Source organism: Tripterygium wilfordii, chromosome 6, assembly GCF_013401445.1.
Source record: "Tripterygium wilfordii isolate XIE 37 chromosome 6, ASM1340144v1, whole genome shotgun sequence".
NCBI lineage: Eukaryota > Viridiplantae > Streptophyta > Magnoliopsida > Celastrales > Celastraceae > Tripterygium > Tripterygium wilfordii.
Genome location: NC_052237.1, coordinates 304,842 through 329,908, shown reverse-complemented (window position 1 = coordinate 329,908; position 25,067 = coordinate 304,842). Strand labels below are relative to the sequence as shown.

General features: G+C 37.1%; 2 protein-coding genes across 16 annotated transcripts; one reads left to right on the top strand and one right to left on the bottom strand.

Moving 5' to 3' along the window:
* Nucleotides 1-851: 851 nt before the first annotated feature.
* On the top strand, nucleotides 852-24,592 carry LOC120001132 (SNW/SKI-interacting protein-like). Its single transcript, XM_038849397.1, has 3 exons — nucleotides 852-1,012; nucleotides 1,393-2,002; nucleotides 24,272-24,592. Exons 2-3 carry the CDS (start codon nucleotides 1,420-1,422, stop codon nucleotides 24,409-24,411), a joined length of 723 nt encoding a protein of 240 aa, XP_038705325.1. The 5' UTR covers nucleotides 852-1,012; nucleotides 1,393-1,419; the 3' UTR covers nucleotides 24,412-24,592.
* LOC120001136 (synaptotagmin-4-like) lies at nucleotides 17,064-21,131 on the bottom strand. 15 transcript variants are annotated; one of them, XR_005468748.1, is made up of 7 exons: nucleotides 19,980-21,131; nucleotides 19,500-19,877; nucleotides 19,169-19,395; nucleotides 18,410-19,086; nucleotides 18,237-18,302; nucleotides 17,854-18,126; nucleotides 17,064-17,730 (listed from the first exon to the last, which is right to left on the bottom strand). XR_005468748.1 is itself a non-coding variant. In XM_038849404.1 (5 exons), the coding sequence occupies exons 1-4, from the start codon at nucleotides 20,508-20,510 to the stop codon at nucleotides 19,273-19,275; spliced, it is 303 nt and encodes a 100-aa protein (XP_038705332.1). In that variant the 5' UTR covers nucleotides 20,511-21,131; the 3' UTR covers nucleotides 18,602-19,086; nucleotides 19,169-19,272. The 15 variants fall into 15 exon arrangements, 1 of the variants encoding a protein (XP_038705332.1); XR_005468745.1 differs by having other exon boundaries at nucleotides 17,854-18,302; nucleotides 18,410-18,451; nucleotides 18,595-19,086; nucleotides 19,980-21,130; XR_005468747.1 differs by having other exon boundaries at nucleotides 18,237-19,086.
* Nucleotides 24,593-25,067: the final 475 nt, after the last annotated feature.

The following is a 25,067-nucleotide window of genomic DNA, read 5'->3' as shown; positions in this document are numbered from 1 at the left end:
TGTCCCATCTGGTTTCAATGCATTGGTTAAGGGTCCTCATGGGATGTTGATGATTCCCTTATGACTGTTATTTATGCATAAATCTGGTTCTTGGAAGTATTTGTTGGTGGTGGTATATGAATTTTTAATCAAGTTTTTTGCATTATACCATAATTCTATACAGGGATCAACTTCAATCATCATTGTGGCGGTTTTTTTTTTATTATTTATTTTTATCCGTGTACAAATTGAGTTGACAACAAATTTTCAGAAAGGATGACAAGTTGAGAACTCCAAATTCTCACCAATATTGTTTCCTTTAATCTTGTAGTCATAAAAAGAAAAGGAAAAAGAAAAATGTAGATGTTGATGGACATTGCTTTTGTCAAGTGAAGGTTTGTAAGAAAATTGTCAAAATATTCCAACCGGGAATCATAGTCAAAAAAAATGCTCTCAAAGGTCGATCTAGATGGACATATAGCTGATTAAAAATGCAAGTATCACATTCACAGAAAGAGTATCATGGAAGAAGAGTACCACATTCACAGAAAAATAGAATATCACATAAGAGTATCTTATTAGGAGAGTATCACATTTAACGCCGTTACTTATTTCGTTAAATGACGCCGAAGTGAACTTATTTCCAATTGAGTTTGGACCGATAGATTGGGATCAACAACTTTTTTTTTTAATACAGGGAACCGGCCAACAATCTCCCAACAAAAAAAAACGAGGACTATTTCTGGGCCAAGGACTCTCATGGGCTCAATTTACCCCATTAGGCCTCAATTTTTTTTTAAATCCCAGTCCGCATCGGATCTGTTTAAAAGTGGAAGAGTATTGAACGGTCAAGATCTCTTGATCTATGCCTATATATACATCCTCCTGCCATCATCATCATCATGTATTCGACAAAAACAGATATCGCAAGTAAGTAAACGGAGGCGGCTTCGAAATTAGGAGGAAGCAGATCGCTAATCTGTCTCTGTATCGATCGATACGCTTCGTTGCTTGTGTCCGGATCTCCTTGCAGGTATGCAGCTTTTGTTGTTAGGGTTGGGGTTTCTTTTTTGATGGTGGTAGCCTTGTTGTTGTTAGGGTTAGGGTTCGTTTAATTCAAAATTAGTTGCTGTGTTTGGATTAATTTAAGAAATTTGGGTTGATTATGTGCTGTAGTTCTCATCAACAACCCTTTTGTTCTGATCCGATAGTTCGATATTAGCTGTCTAGTTAATTGTTTCATGGCCGACTATTTTCTTTGTTCCGAGATTGCCACCGTTGCAGATTTTCAATCCATTTTTCTCTGCCTTTTGTTTTGTTTTTTTATTTTTTATTTTGTTATAAATAGTTTACGCTGTCCCCTGATTAGTTCTTATCCTGGTGGTTTTGTATTTTCACTTTGTGGTTTCTTAGGACGTTCAAATCAATTATAATTTAGCCATGCTATCAGAGGCGCTTTACCATGCTGAGCAGAAGGCTAGAGAAGAAGCAGTCGCAATGACATCTAAATTTCAGAAAGAAATGCTTATGAAGGAGAAGGAGAAGGAGAAGGAAAGGAAGGAGCAAGAATTACAGGCATTAGCAGCAAAGGCACAATCTGATGAGAAAACTGGTGTGGCTCCCCCATCTGCCATTCCAATTGCATCTGAGAATGGTGTGATTGATGGTGCCAGTATGACAGGGGATTATGAAACAGTGAGGAGGGATAAGGACATGCCAAAAAAGACAAGGGAGGAAAGGGAAGAGCAGGTACGGCGGGAGAAAATTTGTGAAGAGCGACCTCAAGAGAGGGAGAGGGAAAGAAGGTTAGAGGAGGCCGAAGATGCTGCAATGGGAAAAAGGCGTAAGATTACAAGAGACAGGGAATGTGATATTAGTGAGAAGGCTGACCTTGCCGTGGCTTCAGCTGGAGCTGCAAGAGGTGGACATAATAAGATTACAATGTTTGATCGAAGTTTGTCCGTGTTGGACCAAACCTTGTATAGGCGAAAGATAGATGCTGATGATATGGATATGTATGTAGGTGGGTTGGAGGACAATGATGCTGAAGAAGCTGATGATCCATTTGGTTTGGAGTTTGAGTTGAGGTTTAGGTAGAGGAAAGGGCAAGCGCTGGGCCTGATAGCTATCTTGGTTCTTACTTAGCTTAGCTTCACCTCCTAGTCCTTAAATAATAAGTTTGATGCTTGACGTAAATCTCCCCGTGTTTCTTTGTAATCCCTTATATTTCGAATCCTGTTATCGTATATTCCAGACAATTAACTGACAGATTTTACTACATGATCATTAATTTAAAACTGATGTACTTCTTGGAGTAAAAAGGTTATCAAAGCCAAGAGACCGAAAGAAAAAACTCCCTAGTCATACTTCAGCTTTTTAATCTTTTAACAGCACATGTTTTGGCAAGCTGATTGTCAACCAAATTCAACCTTATATTTAACCTTTTAGACAAAGCGTATTATTAAAACATAAGCCATGGAAATCAACGTTTAGCTAAACACAACAATTAGTTAGCAACTGTATAGAACATATGATGAAAATTGAAAACCATATAATGTGGTTATAACATTTCCTGATTTTACTCAAACGCCCAAAAGACATCATCAGTTAGTCTGGGTATGGACAGAACTGGAAGTAGCATGTACTACTATAATTTCAGGGCAAGACAAAGTTATAGGTAAAAAATTTAATACAGCAAAAACAAATGTCATAAAATTGCAACTTGAATTGTGCGCACCTTTTCATTTGGTAATTTTTAATATCCCAAAGTAATGGATGAGTAGATGCAACAGGTTCTAGCAATCAAAAGCCAGTAACAAAATCCTGAAGATGAAAAAAATACGCGAAATATAAGTCATAACAAAGATACTTGAATCGTAATGTTAAATTATGTACGTGAACTTGAGGGTTATTAAAAGATATCTGTTGCATTTGAGCATGGAGGAAAGCTGGTGAGACTGCCAATTTCAACAGGTTTGGGCTCCATCCCTCCGAGTGGGGCAGAGGAAGAAAATTAACTTCCAATAGTAGATTCTTGTATTTGCACCTCACCTGGTAAAGAAGCCATGATAAGACCTGTAATGGCAGGTGTTATGTGCTCTTAACACAGACTTAAGCTGCTGGTAGAAGGAGCTTTATGCTGCTGTAACTGTACGTATGGTGTATCTCTACTGTAATGTAGCAGAATTCCAAGTCCGATTGACTTTTTTAGAGTTCAATTCCTAGTTCCACCCCAATTTTTTAGAGCTTTTTGCTGCTCAAAGAATCTTGATCCTGTTGGTTGCTGCACTCTCCTATATAAGGAGTGCTTGGCAGCAAGTCCAGAACACACAGAAAATTCTTTATAATTCTTCTTCTTCCAAAAATTCACCGCTGCTCTGGGAGTGCTGTTCATTTTTGGTTCGATCGAGTCCACTTGCATTGCAGTGCCGCTTGCTCGTGGTTGAGGAGTGTTGTATCTTGGGAGGTTGTTGCCCTGTGAAGCTAAGCACCCGAGGCTGGAGATTCACGTTCGGCGTACCTCACTCCAATCTCCGGCTTCATTTCCTATTCACCTCTATCATGGTTTTGGTAACATAATTATCTTGTTAGATAGGCTATCTTTGCACATGAATCTGCAATGCGTTCGAGCCCCATTCACTCCCTTGAATAATAAGTGATAAAAACCAAACTGTCCTTTTACTCCAGGTACTTTAGCAGCCCCTTTTCTCCCATAAAGAAAATCGCTTGTATATCGCTGATAAGATCTCCGACCACAATACAGAATAGATAAACAGACTGCCAATCACAAACACATCCACCTAGCTCGTACAGGAGCTAGAACCCTCACAGACAAAACCCAACATAACTCACACCCCTCAATGCCCCAAAATACAAAATATCAGTCTTACAATACATTAACTAATAATAGATAGACAGCTGAACTAATAACAGCAGCCGGGCCAGTTTCTTTCTAAGGGTCTCGTCTCTTGTATTGCATGTTGATGTTGATAGGCTGATCAATCACAAATGACTTTTAACTTCTCCATTAGATCTCCTCAGCTTTCTAATCTCACAAATAAATAGGTAACAAGTGCTCAAGTTGTAGAAAGCAATACAATTTCCAGCCCATTAGTAATTCTCAGAAGAAATCTCCTACAACAGGGTTTCAGTCGTTGCTTTTACCTATATGCTCCACAGGTTAACCGATATAGATGTCAAATGGTCGACTGCGAGCAAAAACATTTCAAATGACCCCATCCAATCCATGTTGTAAGCAGACAAGTAACAAGTTTAATCCATGATTAGCTTCTCGGCCAACAAAGAGCCGCCAGCAGAGAACTGCGAAACATAGATCCTTCGACTCGTATCATCCAAAATCAAAGGCGCACTGAAAGGCAAATATTTACTTAGCATATGGCAACGATCTGCTGATGAAAACCGACTGCGTCCAGAATGATTAGCTTCTCGGCCAGCCAACATCTTCGCATTGTTCAGAGGTAGCCTCGGCCTCCCAGCTATATCTTTACACAACCATTTATGGGGCATTGATCTCAGTCTCGTCAGTTGGGCATGGTCTAAATTGTTCAAATCCATCTTCAACCTACACTGATGCAGCGAAAGAGATGAAAATCAAAACTAAGAGCATGAAAGCAAGAAGTCACGAAACAATAGAAAATTAGAAAATGAGAGATTGAGTGGAGAGAATGTGGTGGCCAAGGAAGCACGGACACGGGACACGAAACGACACGAACACGTTGACACGGGAATTACGAAAATTTCAGGACACGGACAATAGTCAAGCCATAAACATATTAACACAAAACCATGAATATAGTCCTAAATGCAAGATTAATGTTACTACAAAGAACAGCCTCAGACTTGTGAACCCAAGCAAATACAAACTGGTTTCAACTCAGACTTGTGAATCAATTAGAATTTCTTAATCATTTCAATAACTCATAGCAACACACAAACCTTCAAACCGAATACAGTCACTTACCGAAGCAATAAACAAGATCTAAACGGATCTAAATAAAACCAACATCTCCATTCAAACAAAACCGAATGCAAACTATTTCAATACCGATTACAGTACGGAACGTGAAAGCAAACAAAGCTCACTTCAAAACTGAAAACATGCAGGGATGGAATCATGTATATTTCAGAGGAGTAAAACCAGATGCAAAATAGAAACATACATATAAACACCATTTGAACACATGTTAAGGTCATAATACACCATCCAGTATCAACACAGCAGGCATACCACGATCCGAACAAATTGAATATCAAACATAGCGAATAAATCAAATATCACCTTAGTAAACCAGCGAGCTACATGTATCAAATCCAAAGACCAATATCAAGTACCAAAACAACAAGTAAAACCAGACATTTGAACTACGCATTCTCATTGTGAAGAAACAGGTATACCAAAGTCAGATGTTAAAACCGGGGAAATAGGCACACACAGTCCATGAAACTAACACCAAGAACAGAACCCAGCATTCAAACCAATACTACCATAGCAAGCGACATGTAATCTGAACCAAATATCGACATTAAAGAGCAAACAAGTATGTTTCATTCAAATCCAACATATATCCACAACCCACCTACAACAAATAGAATTTGAAACACCAGTGATATGGATTTAATTGCAAGCGCACAAATCGCACAAGTAATATAAAGATGAGTAAATTATCGTTTCCACTAGGGATGTGTTGGCAAAAGAAATCAATGTCAAACAAGCTACAATTATGTAAATTGGAGAAAAGGATTAGCGATTGGTTTTTGATTTTTACTAAACTAATTAAAAAGAACAAAAACAAATCAAACACAAATATGAAATCAAGGATGGAAAGCACTAGGGTACTTAACTTCACCTCACCTATCCAATTCAATTCCCTTGATTCCTTAATCCCTAATTCATCTCTCAATAATGACAATCGATTTCCCAACCTATTCAATGTTCTATTCCTAGATACATCAAACGTATTTTCAATATAAATCCCTGTTATTCCTAACAATCGGATTAATATATCAAAAACCCATTACGAACTATGGAAATCATTTAGCGATTGCATAAGTCACAAACCTATATTCCTATGGTTCATGCACCCTATGTCATCTATGGCTTGAGGCAAACCCTAGATATCTCCTTCCGGTCTCAATCTAGGCAGCAAATCAATTGAATGATGGCCAAACACTCAAAAGCATTAATCACACCCATAGACAATCAAGAGAGAGAGAAATTAAGAAATAAGGAAATCAAGTTTATTGAATCTTCAAGGTTTGGTTACATTAAGACCCTAGTAGGAAATCTAGCCACTCATGGAAGCAAAATACATCATTAAACAAAGGAAATCAACCATAGAAACTAGGATAGAAAAGGAGAGAGGAAACCCCCTTGTAGATCCTCTTCTTCTCCAAGCTCCAAGGTGGCCTCCAAGCTCCCAATGGAGGTAGCACGAAATCCAGCTCCCCAGCCTCCAAGCTCTCCTCCAAAACCCTATCTTATGTCCTTTTATACTTCTCCAAACTCTTATGTCGTTTCCAAAACAAGTTGGGGTCGTTTTGGCTTAGAAACACGTGAATTCGGGTCTTTTTCGCGAAACTGCGCAGTGCTGTGAATAGTACTCCGATCGATCGGGAATAGTCAGATCGATCGGAAATACAATCTGTCTCGATGATATTTTTAGGTGTTTTGACAGGTCCGATCGATCGGGAATATGACCGATCGATCGGAAATCAGTACTAGGCTCCAAATCTTCATTTTGCACTTTTTTCCTCCCTTTCTTGCCTTGACTCCTATAATATGCAAATATAGCTTTCTTAGGCAATATTAACTCTTAATCAACTCAAAATGCAATGAACTTATGTGTAAAGGATGCACAAATGTATGTATATATTTGACACATCAACCAGCAAACACATCCTCAGAACCTAAACAAGCTAACATACAAATTCTCGGTTGTTTATCATCAACACGACCAACACTATGAATCAGATTTAAAGCACCAGTGAAGAAGATCTAGACCTATACAAGTCTGTAACATCTCAACTATTGAAGTCAGCGGTTGCAAAACAGAATTGGAATAATCAAAGAAAAATAAGAAAATAGAATCAGATTCAGATGAACGAATCACTACCTTCTCAGTTCTTTCTCCTTTTTCTTCGATTCCCGGTTGTGCGGCAGCTTCCGTTCTCGTTCTTGTTCTCTCCCAATTTCAATTTCTGTTCCCGATTGTGCAGCGGCGATTGTTGCTTCTCTCCTCTCTTTTAAACGTCAACTTCTGCAGCGGCCTTGTTCTTCTATATCTCCTCCATTTCCTTGCTTCCTTCCTCCCTTGGCTTTCTCTTTTTCTTGTTCTTTCTCTGCTCCCGATTTCTCCAAAACCTGTAACCTCTTTTCTTGTAAAATCCCAAAATGCCCCCATAAACCCTATTTTTCTCTCCTTTTCTAAAACCCTCAAGAGTATCATTTTTGTCTTTTACATTCTTTTGTAAAACCCTCGTAAAGTACCACCTTTACCTCTTAAGATTTTTATTTATTATTTATTTAATTCTCTTATTTTTAGATATTTTTTAGGTTTAATTGCTTTATGTTTGGGTTTGAAATTTTATGGGTTTATAGTCCAAGAAATGAGTTTTAAGATTTTTGTCTACTTGTGGGTCAAAAAAACAGAAAAAATTTTTATAAGCTTCTTGAATATTAGAATTTTTACATTATTATTATTTTATTTTTCTTTTTTTTTTGACGGGACGAAAACTGGGTACTACATAGCATAAGGTTTAGAATTCAAATTGACAGTACACCAGAAACAGACATCACAATATTCAAAGAAACAAAACCGAAAGCAAAACCCCGAAATGGAACCAGTGAGGTAACGAAGAAATAGAACAAAAAAAATGTGCCAATTACCTGCTCCTGATTCTGCTCTCCTTCTACACTCTGTTTTTTCTTTGCTCCGATTGTGCGGCTCCCTCTGCTAGCCCCCTCTCTTCTCTCTCACGGTCTGCTCTCTATTTTTTCTAAAGATCTTCCTCTTTTTCTCCTGTTCAATTGTGTCACAGAGAGCTCCCTTTTTCTATCTTCTATGAGACCACCTCCTTCCTAAAACCCTATTTGTCTCTTTTTATCAAAAAGCCCTCAAACCCTATTTTTCTCTCCTTAAAAAAAACCCTAAGAAACTAAACCATTTTTTATTTTTTATTTTTTTTTGCAAAATCCTAAAAAGGTGTCACATTTTTTAAATTCTCTTAAAATTTTATATATTTTATAGGGTTTTGTTGCATTGGGCTCATTGGTCAAGATGACTTTTTATAGGCTTGTGGATCCAAAAAGGGGCTTTTGAATTTTTGTGGGTTTGTGGGATCAAGAGACAAGCTTTTGCATTTTTTGTGATTTTCTATTTTTTTGTATATTTTTTTTTGCCGGACGAAAACCGGTTACTACAGGATTGGATTGGGTTTCCTCCGGGCAATTAGGGTTCAGAAAATGATGAGGTGGCGGGTTATGTAATAATACGACAAGCTCCAATAAAATTTTAAATAAATGACTTTTAGCTACCTGAAAAATCAGTGTGCGATTATCTGCTTAACATTAGAGCACTCCCATTGTTGTCTCTTATCACATTCTTTATTGTATCTACTAAAATATCACTTTTTGATAGTTTACAGATTCTTCATATAACAGGAACAGCATGAGTATCTCTATTTTAAATCTCTACAGTATTAGAATAATATTTTTCTCTTATTTTATTATTATTCGTTTACATTAGGTAAAATTATACGAAATACATTCTAATTTATATTTAATTTTAGGAAATTTAATTACTATTAATTATAAATATTAAATATTAGTTAACAATAATCTAAAATCAAATATTCCTAACGACCATATTTGAATAGTAACATTTACAATGGTTATATTTGAATAGTAAAGATTATCAACGACTCTATTTCTAAACTTACTTATAAATAGAGACAATGTCATTGTATTGCCTACAACAATTGCTTCATTCATTCTTGTTCAATAGTTTCAATCATACTACATTTATTAGTGTGTAATTTTTTAAGTTTTAGTTTTATTTTCAAGTGTGTGATATTTTAATTAGTAATATATATCAGTTAATAATAAATTAGTATTTAAAATAAAAGATTTTTTGTGGAATCATTAACTGGATTATTAAATTGTTTAAAATGAATAAATAAGAATAATGTTGGCGACTATATCAATGCATACACAAACAAAATAAACAAGAATAAAATACTATAAAGTGATGAATATTTTATTTATATTTGTTGACTAGTGATTCTGTAGAGGTGGCGAATCATCAAGTGTTGTCGTTATTTATCAGATGAACATCAGATACCGATGCAACAGTGTTTTTGGATGAATTTTTTTATTTTCAAGCAGTATTTTGTTGACAGATCAATGTTTACCGCAATCAATGTGAATGCTTTTATGCTTTTATTTTTTTAAAAAAATTTTAAAATCTCTATAAAAAATATATATTTATTCATACTAAATGTTACTTTTTTAAAAAAATAAAGAGGAGAAAAACCTCAAATATATTATACTGAAACCCAATACACACCACTTATGGTGATGACTATCTCCACCCGAAGGCAAACGATACAAACTGAGAACTAAAACATAAGAACAAGTAATACAATATAAAAACTAAAACAGACATCGCCAGACTTGTTAGACGACACCAGATTACACTAGACATTGCCAAACAACTATCCAACGAATCTGACTCCATCGGTCTAAGCCGGGTAATAAATATTAAACAAAAAATACACAAATTACAAGATAGATCTACAAGAGAGACCAAACTTCCTTAGATCTGAAAATCTCATCACTAAGAATCTAATTTTTTTTGTTGTCAGAGCACCGAAAACACTGATGAACAAAGATCCGCGACATATGGAGGAAATCAAAATCTGGAGAAGAAAACCTGCAAGATCCTTATTCAAACACAAAACATAATAAAAATAAATTAAAGTAGATCTAGGTGAAGAAATGGTAGATCTTGTTGGAAAATAATGATATTAAATATCATTACGTGTAGTTGAATGAAATATACAACAATCTTAAGGTGAATTTTTGTTCTTTTTGTTAAATCTGGACCTGTACGCATCTCGTAAAACTATCATTGTATCGTTGTATGCAGCTGGTAAAACTTTCAACTTGATTAAAAACCGATTAGTGCAAAATCAATGAATTGTCATATAAGTCTGTGCATGTGAATTGTCATATAAAATTACTATTGTTGCTGCTTCGGTGCAATTGTTATAGTTGGATTGATTTCGTTGGAACAAATCATGTTATATGCTTATCTGCTTCTCTGCCAAATGAAAAATTAAATCAAAAATTTTTTGTAGCCGTGTATGTCTCTGTATATGTGATACACAAAATCAATCAATTACTATTAATCGGTTTTTATCATTACTTTAATTATTACAACTGCAAATTTTTGCTAAGTGTTTATTATCGATCTGGTTCAATATTCTTATATACTGAATTTTGTCATTGTATGCAAATATTTTGGTAATCTTTTTTTTAGTGATTTAACAATGACTAAGCAATGTCTAGAAAATTCTGTCTATGAAAGAGGTTATTTAATTGTGCGCCGTATTATACGGAAGACCCCCTCTTACCTGGGAACGATCTAGTTGTTAAAGTTGTTAGTCTCTAATATAGAAAGCCGACAAAGTGTTTTTTGCATTTTTAAAACCAATAATTCGGTGTTGATTTTGTGGTGTTATATCTTTGAATTATTTGATATATTTGTGTTACTTACACTACACATTGATTTGTGTAGAAAAACAATGGCTCAAAATCAAAACAATGAGAAATCCACCATCCTTCCTGGAGGTGATGAGAATACCACTGGTGGTCTAACCCCAGTTGGTCTTGTTGCCCAAGATGGCATGACTAAGTTGACTACTCAAGATAGCACTGCTCTTCCTACCAACATGACTGGTATGGTTGACCCTAATGGCGTTGGTGTGACTACTCTGTTGGCACCCACTGTGGGGACAGCTGATCCCGTGACTGGTCGTGTGACTTCTGTGGTTTTGGGAGAAAAACCGAAGAAATTCAGTGGTACTGATCTCAAGAGGTGGGAACAAAAGATGCAGTTCTATTTGTCCACTTGTGGGCTTGCCAAATACCTCACAGAAGTGTGTCCTGCCATAAGTGCAGAGGAGTCGGATCCTTCGATTGTTGCTGCTGTGCAAGCATGGATGTATGGAGACTATCTATGCAAAAACCATGTCCTTAATGGATTGGTGAACTCACTCTACGCTGTGTATTGCAAGATACCCACCGCTAAGAAATTGCGGGAAGCTCTTCACAAGAAGTATAGGACCGAGGATGCCGGCACAAAGAAATTTGTGGTGAGTCGGTTTTATGACTTTAAAATGGTAGACTCAAAGTCTGTCGTTGCACAAGTGGAAGAGTTCCTGCTTCTCCTGCATGAAATTGAATCAAAAGGAATGAACTTGAGTGAGGCTTTCCTAGTAGGAACAGTCATAGAGAAATTACCTCCTGGGTGGAGTGACTACAAAAAACTATTATTCTCCTCTTATTCCTTTGTTCACAAATCTGAGAGTACATTCATTTTATTGGTTCGAAAGTGCTGTGTGGTATTGAAGTGTCACTTACCTACACAAAAAGAGCGTTGTATCTTGGGAGATGTTTGCCCGGAAAGTGTTGACACCAAGTGGCTGGGGCAAATTCACCTAAGGAGATTCGCATTCCCGTACCTCGCTCTTGTCTTCACGTGTTCGGTAACACTATAGTTTGGTTTGTTAATTTTTACACCCAATCGTTACTCAATATTGTTATTAAGTTTGATGCATGTGATATATTGAGTTTATGTTGATAATCATATATATTGTTCTACCTTTCAAAAGTTTTTTGCTATACACTACAGATCATAATCATTTAATATACAACAATCTTAAGGTGAAGAAGATGATGAGATGCTATGTGTTGTGGTCTCCCAGGTGAATCTGGTGACAAATACCAAAGATTGGTATGTGGACACAGGTGTAACTGCTCACATTTGCACTGATAAGAATCTTTTCGCCTCCTATGAAAAGAAAGATGATGGAGAGAACATCTACATGACTAATGGTGTTTCTGCCACTATAGAGGGAACGGGTAAAGTGATCCTGAAGTTCACATCCGGGAAATCCTTCGCCCTAATGAATGTGCTTCATGTTCCAGAGGTTCGCAAGAATCTGATCTCAGTCCCTGTCCTGATCAAGAAGGGATTCAAGATGGTGTTTGAATCCGACAAGTTCACTATTAGGAAGGGTGAAATGTATGTGGGAAGGGGTTATGCTAGTGATGGCCTTTTTAAGGCTTGTGTTGTTGTAATGGATGAAAAATCCAAATTTGTGTACCCAAAGGTTGTTATAGCCAATAATAATAAAGCAGAGTCTTCAGTTTACATTGTTGTTTCTCCTTGTCTATGGCATGGTAGAATAGGACATGTAAACTATGGTACAATGAAAAAACTAGCAAACTTAGGGCTAATTCCCAAATTTAATTTGGATGACAACCATAAATGTGAAACATGTGTTGAAGCAAAGTTTGCTAAAAAACCCTTTCACTCAATTGAGAGAAGCATTGAGCCTCTAGCATTAATCCACAGTGATTTATGCGATTTGAAATTTATTCAAAGTAGAGGTGGACAGAAATACTTCATCACTTTCATAGATGATTGTACTCGGTTTTGCTATGTCTATTTATTAACTAGCAAAAATGAAGTTTTGGACGCTTTTATCAAGTATAAAAATGAGGTAGAAACTAAACTTGATAAAAAGATCAAATCTCTTAGGTCCGATAGAGGTGGAGAATATGAATCTGCCTCATTTGATGAGTTATGTGCAAGGTTTGGAATAATCCACCAAACTACTGCTCCATACACTCCTTAGCAAAATGTGATTGCCGAAAGAAAAAACAGAACATTAAAGGAGATGGTTAATGCCATGTTAATAAGTTCTGGTTTACCTCAAAACTTGTGGGGGGAAGCAGTTTTAACTATTAATTATATTATTAACAGAATGCCCCACAAAAAGACAGGTAGTATTCCATATGAAATGTGGAAAGGAAGAACACTTTCTTCCAAATACTTGAAAGTGTGGGGGTGTCTTGCTAAGGTGGTAGTACCTCCACCAAAGCAAGTCAAACTTAGACATAAGACAATTGACTACATATTTATAGGATATGCACAAAATAGTAGTGCATTCAGATTTTTGGTACACAAATCTGAAATTGATGACATCCATGTTAATACAATCATGGAAACAAGAGATGCTGAATTTTTTGAGAAAATATTTCCTTATAAAAATACATAAACCTCTCAGAAAAGGGTTAGAGAATCGAATTTTGAGAATGAGAATCAAGAGGCTGATGAAATAGAATCGAGAAGGAGCGAGAGATAAAAAATCTCTAAATCCTTTGGTTCAGACTATCTAACATACATGATAGATAGTGAGCCTCAGACATTCAATGAGGCGATGTCAACTCCAGAAGCTCCATTCTGGAAAGAAGCTGTAAACAACGAAATAGAATCAATTCTAAGTAATCATACTTGAGAATTGATTGATCTCCCTCCGGAAAATAAACCAATTGGATGTAAATGGATTTTCAAAAAGAAGCTTAAAGCTTATGGCTCCATAGATAAGTACAAAGCAAGGCTTGTAGCCAAGGGGTTTAGACAAAAAAAGGGTCTAGACTACTTTGATACTTATTCACCGGTCACGAGAATTACATCCATTCGGATGCTAATTTCCATAGCCTCTCTATATGAATTGCAGATACATCAAATGGATGTAAAAACTGCATTCTTGAACGGTGAACTCGATGGGGAGATCTATATGGAACAACCTGAAGGGTTTAAGGTCAAAGGACAAGAACACAAAGTGTGTAGGCTTGTCAAGTCATTATATGTTCTTAAACAAGCTCCTAAACAATGACATAAGAAATTTGACCAAGTGATGATTCGGAACGGATTCCAAATCAATGAGTGTGACAAATGTGTTTACACCAAAGTCGTTAACAACGAATGTGTAATTGTTTGTCTATACATCGATGATATGCTAATTCTTGGACGTAATATTGAGATAATCAATAGTAAATGCTATGAAAAAATTTTGATATGAAAGACTTGGGTGAAGCTGATGTGATACTAGGCATTAAAATTTCCAGAAATTCGGGAAGCATAGCTTTATCTCAATCACATTATATTGAGAAAGTGATTGAAAGGTTTAAAGGACATGGCATCAAGGATGCTAATAATCCTTTTCTCCCTCATCTAGTCTTACATAAAAATACTCGTAACAGTATTGAACAATTGGAATACTCTCGGGTTATAGGCAGTCTCATGTATATTATGAACTGCACGAGGCCAAACATTGCGTACTCTGTCAGTAAACTGAGCAGGTACACAAGCAATCGTGGACATGAGCATTGGAAAGCTCTATTAAGAGTATTAGGGTATTTGAATAAAACCAAGGAGAATGCTTTGCATTATGGTAACTACTCGGCTGTTCTAGAAGGGTATAGTGATGCTGATTGGATTTCAGATTCCGAGGAGTTGAAATCAACTAGTGACTATATATTCACCCTAGGGGGTGCGGCAGTATCTTGGAAATCCTCAAAACAGACGTGCATGGCACGATCAACGATGGAATCGGAGTTCATCACTTTGGATAAAACTAGTGAAGAAGCATAGTGGCTTCGTCACTTTTTAGAGGATATTCCAGTATGGCCCAAACCCGTGCCCGCAATTTGCATTCACTGTGATAATCAAGCTGCAATTGCAAGGGCACAAAATATGATATATAATGGTAAGTCTAGACATATTCGTCGTAGACATAATACCGTTAGGCAGTTGCTCTCAAATGGAATAATTTCCATAGACTTTGTGAAGTCTAAAGACAATTTAGCGGATCCGTTTACTAAGGGGTTGAGTAGAGAGCAAATAGACTGCGATTTGAGAGGGATGGGCTTGAAAGCCTTGATCAATAAGTTACCTTGATGGAAACCTAACCTAGCAATTGGAGATCTCATGGACTAGGTTCAATAGGACAACACAAGTTGGGTGTAACTTAAGTGTGAGCAGTATGGAGTTTTACTCCAACCCATTCCTAAGATGCACAAAGTGCTGCTTGAATGTGTGTATAAGGTTAAGCTATGCTTTTAATGATTCCTATAGCTTGTGATAAACAAGTGGAGTATTAGAGGATACTCCTGATAGGAAATCACCTATGTGAGTGAAGAGTATGGCCGACTCTTTGAAAATATTTTAAGGCGATATTTTCTAAAACACTCACTGAACCCAAGACGTTCATGGCCGAAATAATGAACACAACCGAGAACCAATTTTGAAATTGGATTAGTATTGTGTGAGGTCTATTGACTGGGCTTACATAAACAACTGGCAGTTCAAGGCATTAGTCCACTGACTAGTTAAGTGGGTCCGATAGATCTTCACTAGGGAAGGTTCAAAGCCAAAAGCTACCTATCTCGAAGCAATATGTTTCCTATTGTACTCTCAGATTTCATTCGTGTTTTAATTATCGTCTATTATCATTCAATGTGGGAGATTGTTGGAAAATAATGATATTAAATATCATTACGTGTAGTTGAATGAAATATACAACAGATCTAACCCATGAGAGGGGGAAAAGAGGGGGAAGAGTGGTTGTGAAAGAAAGGGAGAGGAAAGAAACAAGAAAGAGGAAAAAGGAGGGGAAGGAAGAAGCGGGGTAGAGGGAACAGGCATGGAGAGAGAGAGAGAAAGTGAAGAGGGGTAGAAGAGGCAGGGAGATAGAGAGAAGGAAAAGGGAAGGAGGGAGAGGAGAGGGAGGCAGGGAGAGGAGGAGGAGGCGGCTCCCAATATTTTGTTTCATACTAAATGTTACTAAAAATGCTTATCCAAATGGATACAAAGTCTTTCTTTTTTTAAAAAAAATATGGTCTTTCATAACAAGTACTACAAGATGATTTATCATTACGTATTAATAATTGATTTATGATTTATGATTACATATTAATCACTGATTTTGCCAAACTGTTTTACAGTAAGCTTTGACTCTAATTTCGATTGGATTGAATTATTATCGGGATATATGATCAACTAAGTACGTTTGAAAAATTCAAACTAATTCAAATCCAGAAACACATTGTCCGATCAAGAAATGACTCGGAATCGATGTTTTGCCACTCCTACCAAGTCGCGCCCCATAGCCAATAGCCACATGATAAAAAAAACTCCATACTTTTTTTTACATTATTTTGAAAATTAGATACCATAATAAATATGTTTAGGATAAAATACATATTCATTATCAACATTTATAAATATGTTTGCCCGGGTTATGCTGCCATGTTCTAGTTCATTAGCATCAAAGAATGACAAAACATGAGTTTCTACTAAATTTATGGACACTAATAGTTTGCTTGAACCATTAAGATAGCTTTTTGTTAAAAAATTATCTAAAAATCGAATTGGTCAGTTTTTTCCTTTCAGAAAAATATTTCTTAAATTCTATGAGAGAAAACCAAAAAAAAACTGTCAATAAATTTAAAAAACGACTAAATAGCCGATCTTCATTTCAATTAAATTATTGCCAAAAAACTAACTGAATACACTCACTCGCGGTTAGAGTTTTCTGTATGGTCCATGGATCTTCCTCTAGGATTTTTCTAATATTTGAATTAAAAATTTACCGCCCTCAAGGATGGATCTTCATCTAGGATTTTTCTTCATTTCTATCATTTTCCTCTATTTATGGGTTCCAGGCTTGTTCGATGTGTTTTTGTTTTGATATGCTTAAAGTCTATACGAAAATTATAAAGGACTAGTGCTAAGCCTCCGCGGGCCAGCCAGTGTAATTATATGTTGTGCCAATTGCCAAATCTTCGATGCTGCCCAAACATGAATACTGAAGCCTCCATGAACCCCAACGTTCGAAGCTTTGAAAGTTGAATATCCCGTGCATAATCCCAAACGGTGAAGCCTCTATAGGTATTTTCTATAAAACCATATGCACCTTCAATATAAAGGCTACATCACAACTGGATCAGCGCTAGATCAGTTTTCTGAGGCTACATCACAACTGGATCATGGCTAGATCATTTTTTTCTGAGGGATATATTTATCTTAAGAATCAACACTTTTTTATTTTCAAGGGCAATAGTGATCATTCGGACTTCCATGTACTCCATATAGTTTTGTCATATATATTAAAGCCATGCAGCAATCTAATTGCCAAATCCTAGCCACCAGTTCTTCTATAATTCAGACAATTTAGATCCTAATTCACATGAGCCAGAAAACCCATCAGTCTACAGTTCCAAACCCATGAATCCTTTCTTTACATGCTGTAGCAAAAACCATCAGTCTACACTTCCTAATCGTCTGATCTCATATAAACCTTCGGTTCCTTTAATGTCAAGGGTATTGGAGGACGGAACATGACCCTCGTCAGTGACAATGCACACGAAGAAAGAGAAGACAGAGAGATAAATTTAACGCAGAAAGAATAAAAAAGAAAGAAAATAACACAGCTCCTTATCTAACATAATTTGTGCAATAAGGATTAATTAGGTAAGTGAATGGGTAAGCTCACCCCAAAATAAAAACTGAACTTCAAAGAAAAGAAAGAATACACATTTAAAGGAATAGACACAGTGATGGCACCAGTGCAGTCCAAATTCCACATTGCTAACCTCGTCTGCTCGCAGCCATCAATGCAAATTATTAACCAAAGAAAAGGTCAAATCTATCTATTACTAATTATAATTAAAATTGATAGAAACTGTCAAATTAAATCTAAAAGTTGAGTTTCGATTTTTACCTTAATACTTGTAAGGCTAAGTTGGAGGAGATGCAAGCCACAATCAGTTCAGATACCTCCATGCCATTCTTCTTCGCTGCTTAAGGAATCAGAAACAGAGAGATCAAGCAAAAAACACACCAAAACCATATGAATAATAGCATTAAAAATACTTTGGACAAAGGAAGTGAAGTGGCAATTGTGCCTTGGCGATCAAAACGTGATTTGCGAGGAGATGGAAAGTTTAGCTGAGATGACGGTGGACCAAATGGAGAAAAGTTTTGTCAGGAAGACCTAGTTGAGAGAAACATTGCCCATACCATTTAAACCCGAATCAATCATCAACATCATCAACATGTGCTATGTGTAAAGGAATTGCATATCAGTAACTGATGAGAGGAGACCTTCATTTCCCAAAAGATGACATAAAGAAGAGCAAATAATCTTGATCCTGACTTTCTTGTACTCGTCTCAAACAGGAAAATATAAGCAGATTAGTCACTAACAATGGTGACCTGAAGCATTAGCATAAGCAAATGAGACCCGAGCAGATAAAGAAAACTGGTATAGGATGAACCTGGAATCTACGCAAATTAAGGCTCCAAAAGCAATGCCAAACCTAATTTGAAATTCAGAAGAGAGAAGATCGCACCAAGAATCCATATGATAAACCAAATAAAGTAAAGAACGTTAAAACAACAATACATAGCACATCGAAATAACAAAAAACTCAAGCAAAAATAAAAGTGGTGGATGACAAACCTAGAAGCTTTGCAAATCAAGGCTCCAAAGAATAAAATTACCACTAATATATTTCAGCCCATTTTCTGAAATCTGTTCACAATAATCATAAGTTAATTCTTGAAGGGTTGAACAATTTTTGAGGAGAACCAACCCAGTATCAGTCACGTCACAGCCTGAGATATCAATTGAAAGTAGCGAGGAACCTTGCGAAGAAACGACATCCATCCAACTATCCTGTACTCCGGGATATTCACTCAAATAAACATCTTGCCAAACAGAATGAATTCAGATAATCCAACACTTTCTTTAAAGAACCAATAGTGAAAAGGGAGCATAAGCATATCCAAGTGTCTGAATCTCTAAGCCATCAACAAAGAAAACACGTGGAGCGCAATCTCCAAAGACTTCAAGTGACCCATCAGTAAGAACGTGTTAAAGCACCAATTCATCAAAAACTTGTTGACTCAAATTGCTTGGCAGCACCGACAATGAACTATGCTTGTCAATGTTCTGTCAGAACTCGGAAGATAACACACAATGATCAGAGAAAGTAAAGTGAATTCTCACACAAAAATTCCAAATATTCAGGTACCTCGCGTATTTTATGTATGCACAATTCCATGAGGGAGGGGTAGGTCCTTCCTGGCAGTTTATCCATCACATGCCGAGAAAATATGGCTCCAGGCCATTTTGAACTTAACTTTCACAACGAAGAACATAACCAAGAGTGAATTTAGAAAACTTCAGAGATGATAGTACGTACGCCCTGTCTTGTTCGAGTACTGGCTCAACCGAAGCCTTTATGAGCTTAGAAGTTGCCTATACAAAACAGCATTAGATACCAATTCACGCTGGCAATCACATTCGCAGGAAACAAAAAAAAGACCAGACCGAAAAATAAATGAAGCAGAGATTGGAGCTACCTCATTCATATAAGGCAAGATCTTGATAAGGTGAAGATTAAGCCATTTCAACTGAAGAAAATCAACAAACCAAATCAGTTTCTCAGTCATAACACATTTTAAGATATGTAGAATTACAAATGGTTGTAGAGGGAAACTAAAGTGAGAGAACTTAACTTCTGGCTGTGAGAGAAGACTACCCAAGAAGGATAATACTAACTTCCTAAAATCCTCCACAATCATCCTCACAAAAGCAGCAAAAGTCGTTGGGTAAACAATTAAACTTTCAAATTAAATTGGAGAACCCACCTCAGCAGATTGAAGAGAGTCAACAGACTCTTCGATTCAAACGAAATGGCTTGAAAGAGAAACCAATCCCACAGACTGATTCTCACAACACTGCAAAATAAAAAAAATTGAAGAACAACGAATCACAAATCTAAGGAATTACTATTAAGCAGGAGACCCAACTCACAGCACTGCAAAAAAATTGAAACTCACCTAGGAGAATAAACTCACATACGCTTAGGTACGCTCTACCCCCGCAGTAAGAGCATAAACAGCAGGAGGTTTGCTTAGATATGTAGACTCTTGCCATTCTTGATTAAAAAAACGTTGCTGGTTCTTGGAGTGTTTGTGCGGGTACGTATTGGATCGTATGTATAGATTGTATATATAAGGGAGGAAAGTGTGAATTGATTCTTCTTAGAAGGAAGTCGAGGTTTATGATTTCTCTTTGGATGATGATGATAGCAAAGGAACAGTGAGTTAATTGACTGAAAGGACTCACCTTGAAATTGAGTAGCCGAAGATGATTCAAGCTAGTTGGTGTTTGGATGTCTGCATCGCAATCCTGTTTCAGCCCTTCCTGCTCATCGTCTTCTCCAAATTGTCCAAGAACACTCGAATGCCAGGATTTTGAGGTGTACAAATAAAAAAGATGAGGACTATTTACACCACCGAATTAACTAACTACACCCTAAAAAGTAAAAAAAAACATCAATCTAATAACACCCCTAATGACCCTACCATTTTGAACCCTTAAATCATACTGTTCTTCTTCCCTGGAAACCCAAGCAATTTTGACGGAGACAAATGGTCACCATCACCGCCGCCAGATCCACTCTCCGCTCTGTCAGCCCGTAGCATTGCGGCGCGCCTCACCTCCGGGGATGGCTCTGCCAAAGCTACTCCGTCACCCTTTCGAACCTCTGGCAGCAAACCCCCACCTCAACGCATTTTCAGGTTAGAATTTATAACTTTGCATACATCTGTGTGAGAGAGTGCAAATGAAAATTTGAAGTTCATAGGGGAGAATCTGCATGTGGAGTACTGTTTACAACAAGGACTTCTCCTGAATTTTGAGGAAGAAGAAAGCACATTTACCTAGAACCAAGCTTAGAAGACAAAATACCTTCAGATGCTTCAAAGTGTTGAACACCCACAATTTGTTCCTCTCAAAGAACCAAACTTTCAGAGTTGAGGCTCCAACACCTGAAGAAGCCATGGGAGATGAACACCTACATGTCTGCAATGGAAACCCGGATGCAAACACCTCAATCGTGCCGGTAGAGGAAAGCAAGAAAAGTAAAAACAGGTGGGTGGGGTTGCTGATGATTATTTTTCAGAAAACTTTAAAAAGGGTGCAGTCAGTTATATTTTTTATTGACATTTATTTAGAATGAGGTTTAGTTAATGGGATGTAAATAGTCCTCATCATAAAAAATGAGGTGTCATAATAAGGGTGCAATCATAATTATTGAATTATGGGTGTGTATAAAAAAAACTTTTTTTTAAAGCCCAGTCCGCATCGGATGGATCTGTTTAATAGTGGGAGAGTATTGAACGGTCAAGATCTCTTGATCTCTGCATATATATGCACATCCTCCTGCAAAATGTTGTGGTCCCGTCTACTCAAATAACGTCCCGTCCAGACTAGGATCCTTTGATCTCAACCATTGGTGTTAAGTACTCAATTAAAATGATAATTTTATTTTGTTTAATTTGTGTGACATGGTGATGGAGGATTGTTAATTATCGATATACCCATGGTTTAAACTGTTGTTAGTATATTCTCCCGTTCTTCGTCCCCGTTAACTCATTCCTTCCAAAAAAATTTGCCCAAATTCGACAACTTCTGAGATCGGCGTCCCGTCCCAAACAAAGTTGTTTCGACTTTGAAATCCACCGTTTCGAAACCCATCATTACATTTGGTGGTCACAACGGTCGAATCATGGTTGCCTCCTCCTCCACGATCGAAACTGTTCACCGAGCACCGGTACACTGATTTCCCGCTTCTTCTTTTTTAATTATTTTAGTTTTCTGTTCATTTATCTTAGTTTTCACCAGAAGAGCTTCTTGATTTGGCATTCTTTATGCAACATTTCATTGCTTTTATCGATCGTCTATTTTTTAACTGAGAAGTCCGTCTGATCCCAATCCGAAGGAAATTCAATAATTTAGTTTCTGCTGTTTTAATTTTTTTAGCTTGATTCAATTTTACTTGGAAAACTAAAATCTGTCTCTGAGCGATGGAGTCTATTAAGTGTTTGAAAGCTGGTACTCTATTGGGTATAAAGAAAGATGTGTATTTGGTGCAATTGAGTTTGAATGCCTCTGGTTCTGTTTCAAGCTCACCATTCATGGGAAGTAGTTTGAAGACGCTGAACTCCAAGATCAACAAATTTAGGCCTTTATCAAGTAATTTCAAGGTTGCTGCAGAGTACGCAGAGAAGAAATAGATCTCGAAGGACAGATGGGGAGAGCTTGCCATCGACACATCCGATGACCAACAAGACATTACAAGGGGAAAGGGTATGGTGGACTCACTCTTCCAAGCTCCAATGGCAGTTGGATTGAAGGATAATGTTGCTACAAATTCTAGTATTTTAAAGGGGTCGTGCATTTTGGGAAGGTCTGAAGAAGCTGTTCAACTTTTGATGGAGATTATTAAAAAGGGAATGAATCCGGATGCAAAATCATACGGTGTTACTGTCAATGAGTGTTGCAAAATCAAGAAACATTGAAGAAGCAATAACCCTCTTTGAAAGAAATGCGGGCTAGAGGTGTCAAAGTGATCAGTGTCCCATCTGGTTTCAATGCATTGGTTAAGGGTCCTCATGGGTTGCTGATGATTCCCTTAGGACTGTTATTTATGCATAAATATGGTTCTTGGAAGTATTTGTTGGTGGTGGTATATGAATTTTTAATCAAGTTTTTTGAATTATACCATAATTCTATACAGGGATCAACTTCAATCATCATTGCGGCGGTTTTTATTTATTTATTTATCAGGATACAAATTGAGTTGACAGTAAATTTTCAAAAAGGATGACAAGTTGAGAACTCCAAATCCTCACCAATATTGTTTCCTTTAATCTTGTAGTCATAAAAAGAAAAGGAAAAAGAAAAATGTAGATGTTCACGGAGAGAATCAGTTCAGAAACATTGTTTCCTTTTATCCCCATTGCTTTTGTCAAGTGAAGGTTTGTAAGAAAATTGCCAAAATATTCCAACCGGGAATCATAGTCAAAAAACAATGCTCTCAAGGCCGATTTAGATGGACATATAGCTAATTAAAAATGCAAATATCACATTCACATAAAGAGTATCATGGAAGAAGAGTATCACATTCACAGAAAAACAGAATATCACATAAGAGTATCACATTTAACGCCGTTACTTATTTCGTTAAATGACGCCGAAGTTGACTTATTTCCAATAGAGTTTGGACCGATAGATTGGGATCAGTAACTTTTTAATCCAACAATTTCCAAAAAATAAAAAAAAAAGTAAAAAAAAAAAGAACTCTTTCTGGGCCCAGGACTCTCATGGGCTCAATTTGCCCCATTAGGCCTCAATTTGTTTAAAATCCCAGACCGCATCGGATCTGTCTAAAAGTGGAAGAGTATTGAACGGTCAAGATCTCTTGATCTATGCCCATATATACATCCTCCCGCCATCGTCATGTATTCGACAAAAACAGATATCGGAAGTAAGTAAACGGAGGCGGCTTCGAAATTAGGAGGAAGCAGATCGCTAATCTGTCTCTGTATCGATCGATACGCTTCGTTGCTTTGTGTCCGGATCTCCTTGCAGGTATGCAGCTCTTGTTGTTAGGATTGGGGTTTCTTTTTTAATGGTGGTAGCCTTGTTGTTGTTAGGGTTAGGGTTAGGGTTCGGGTTCGTTTAATTCAAAATTAGTTGCTGTGTTTGGATTAATTTAAGGAATTTGAGTTGATTATGTGCTGTAGTCCTCATCAACAATGACATCTAAATTTCAGAAAGAAATGCTTATGAAGGAGAAGGAGAAGGAGAAGGAGAAGGAAGGAGCAAGAATTACAGGCATTAGCAGCAAAGGCACAATCTGATGAGAAAACTGATGTGGCTCCCCCATCTGCCATTCCAATTGCATCTGAGAATGGTGTGATTGATGGTGCCAGTATGACAGGGGATTATGAAACAATGAGGAGGGATAATTACATGCCAAAAGAGACAAGGGAGGAAAGGGAAGAGCAGGTACGGCGGGAGAAAATTTGTGAAGAGCGACCTCAAGAGAGGGAGAGGGAAAGAAGGTTAGAGGAGGCCGAAGATGCTGCAATGGGAAAAAGGCGTAAGATTACAAGAGACAGGGAATGTGATATTAGTGAGAAGGCTGACCTTGCCGTGGCTTCAGCTGGAGCTGCAAGAGGTGGACATAATAAGATTACAATGTTTGATCCAGGTTTGTGCGTGTTGGACCAAACCTTGTATAGGCGAAAGATAGATGCTGATGATATGGATATGTATGTAGGTGTAGAAGATGAGCGGTTGGATGCTGAAGAAGCTGATGATCCATTTGGTTTGGAGGTCTTGAAAGAGCTAGAGGAAAAGGCAAGAGCTGGGCCTGATAGCTATCTTGGTTCTTACTTAACTTTTTTAAACGAAGAGTAGCTTCACCTCCTAGTCCTTAAATAATAAGTTTGATGCTTGACGTAAATCTCCCAGTGTTTCTTCGTAATCCTTTATATTTCGTTTCTTGTAGTCGATCCCTCTTATCGAAAAGAAACACTGGGAGAACCAGTGCCTGCTGATGTAAGCGATAGCTATCATGCAATCGTTTCCTTGTTTTACACCTGTAGTCCCAATTACTTTCCATTATCTTCCTTTAAAAAATCTCTTTCTTTACTGGAATGGATTTCGGAGGTAAAATCGAAAAGGAAAAAAAAATGAAAATATGTAAAATCGCCCATGGATGAGTTTGGAGAAATCTTTACTCAGATTCAATGCGTTTATCTTCCACAAAATCATCAGCTTTGATTTTTGATGATCGTGATAACGATGATCTTACTCAGATTAGGATAGCACAGTCTGTGTTCTTTCATGTTTTTTAAGACGCTTTTATTTATTTCGTTTTAATTAATTGACGTGTCAAAAGTTTATTAGCCAATGCCAAGTATTTGCCACATCATTCAACGTAAAATATATTTTAATGTCCACATAACCGCTGTTATAACGGAATTGAGCATGATGGCTCGTTCAGTCCAGTTTGTAGGATACGGGGGCTTATCTTACTCGACTTTTTTTAAAAGTAGAGAGGCTATTTTGAA

Coding starts and splice junctions, on each gene's coding strand:
- LOC120001132 (XM_038849397.1), top strand. CDS start 1,420: ATGCTATCAGAGGCGCTTTACCATGCTGAGCAGAAGGCTAGAGAAGAA. Junction 2,003..24,271: donor TGATATGGATATGTATGTAG/GTGGGTTGGAGG, acceptor ATATGTATGTAG/GTGTAGAAGATGAGCGGTTG.
- LOC120001136 (XM_038849404.1), bottom strand. Junction 19,551..20,268: donor TTCGGCTACTCAATTTCAAG/GTGAGTCCTTTC, acceptor GATTTTCTTCAG/TTGAAATGGCTTAATCTTCA. Junction 19,396..19,499: donor TCTTGCCTTATATGAATGAG/GTAGCTCCAATC, acceptor TGTTTTGTATAG/GCAACTTCTAAGCTCATAAA.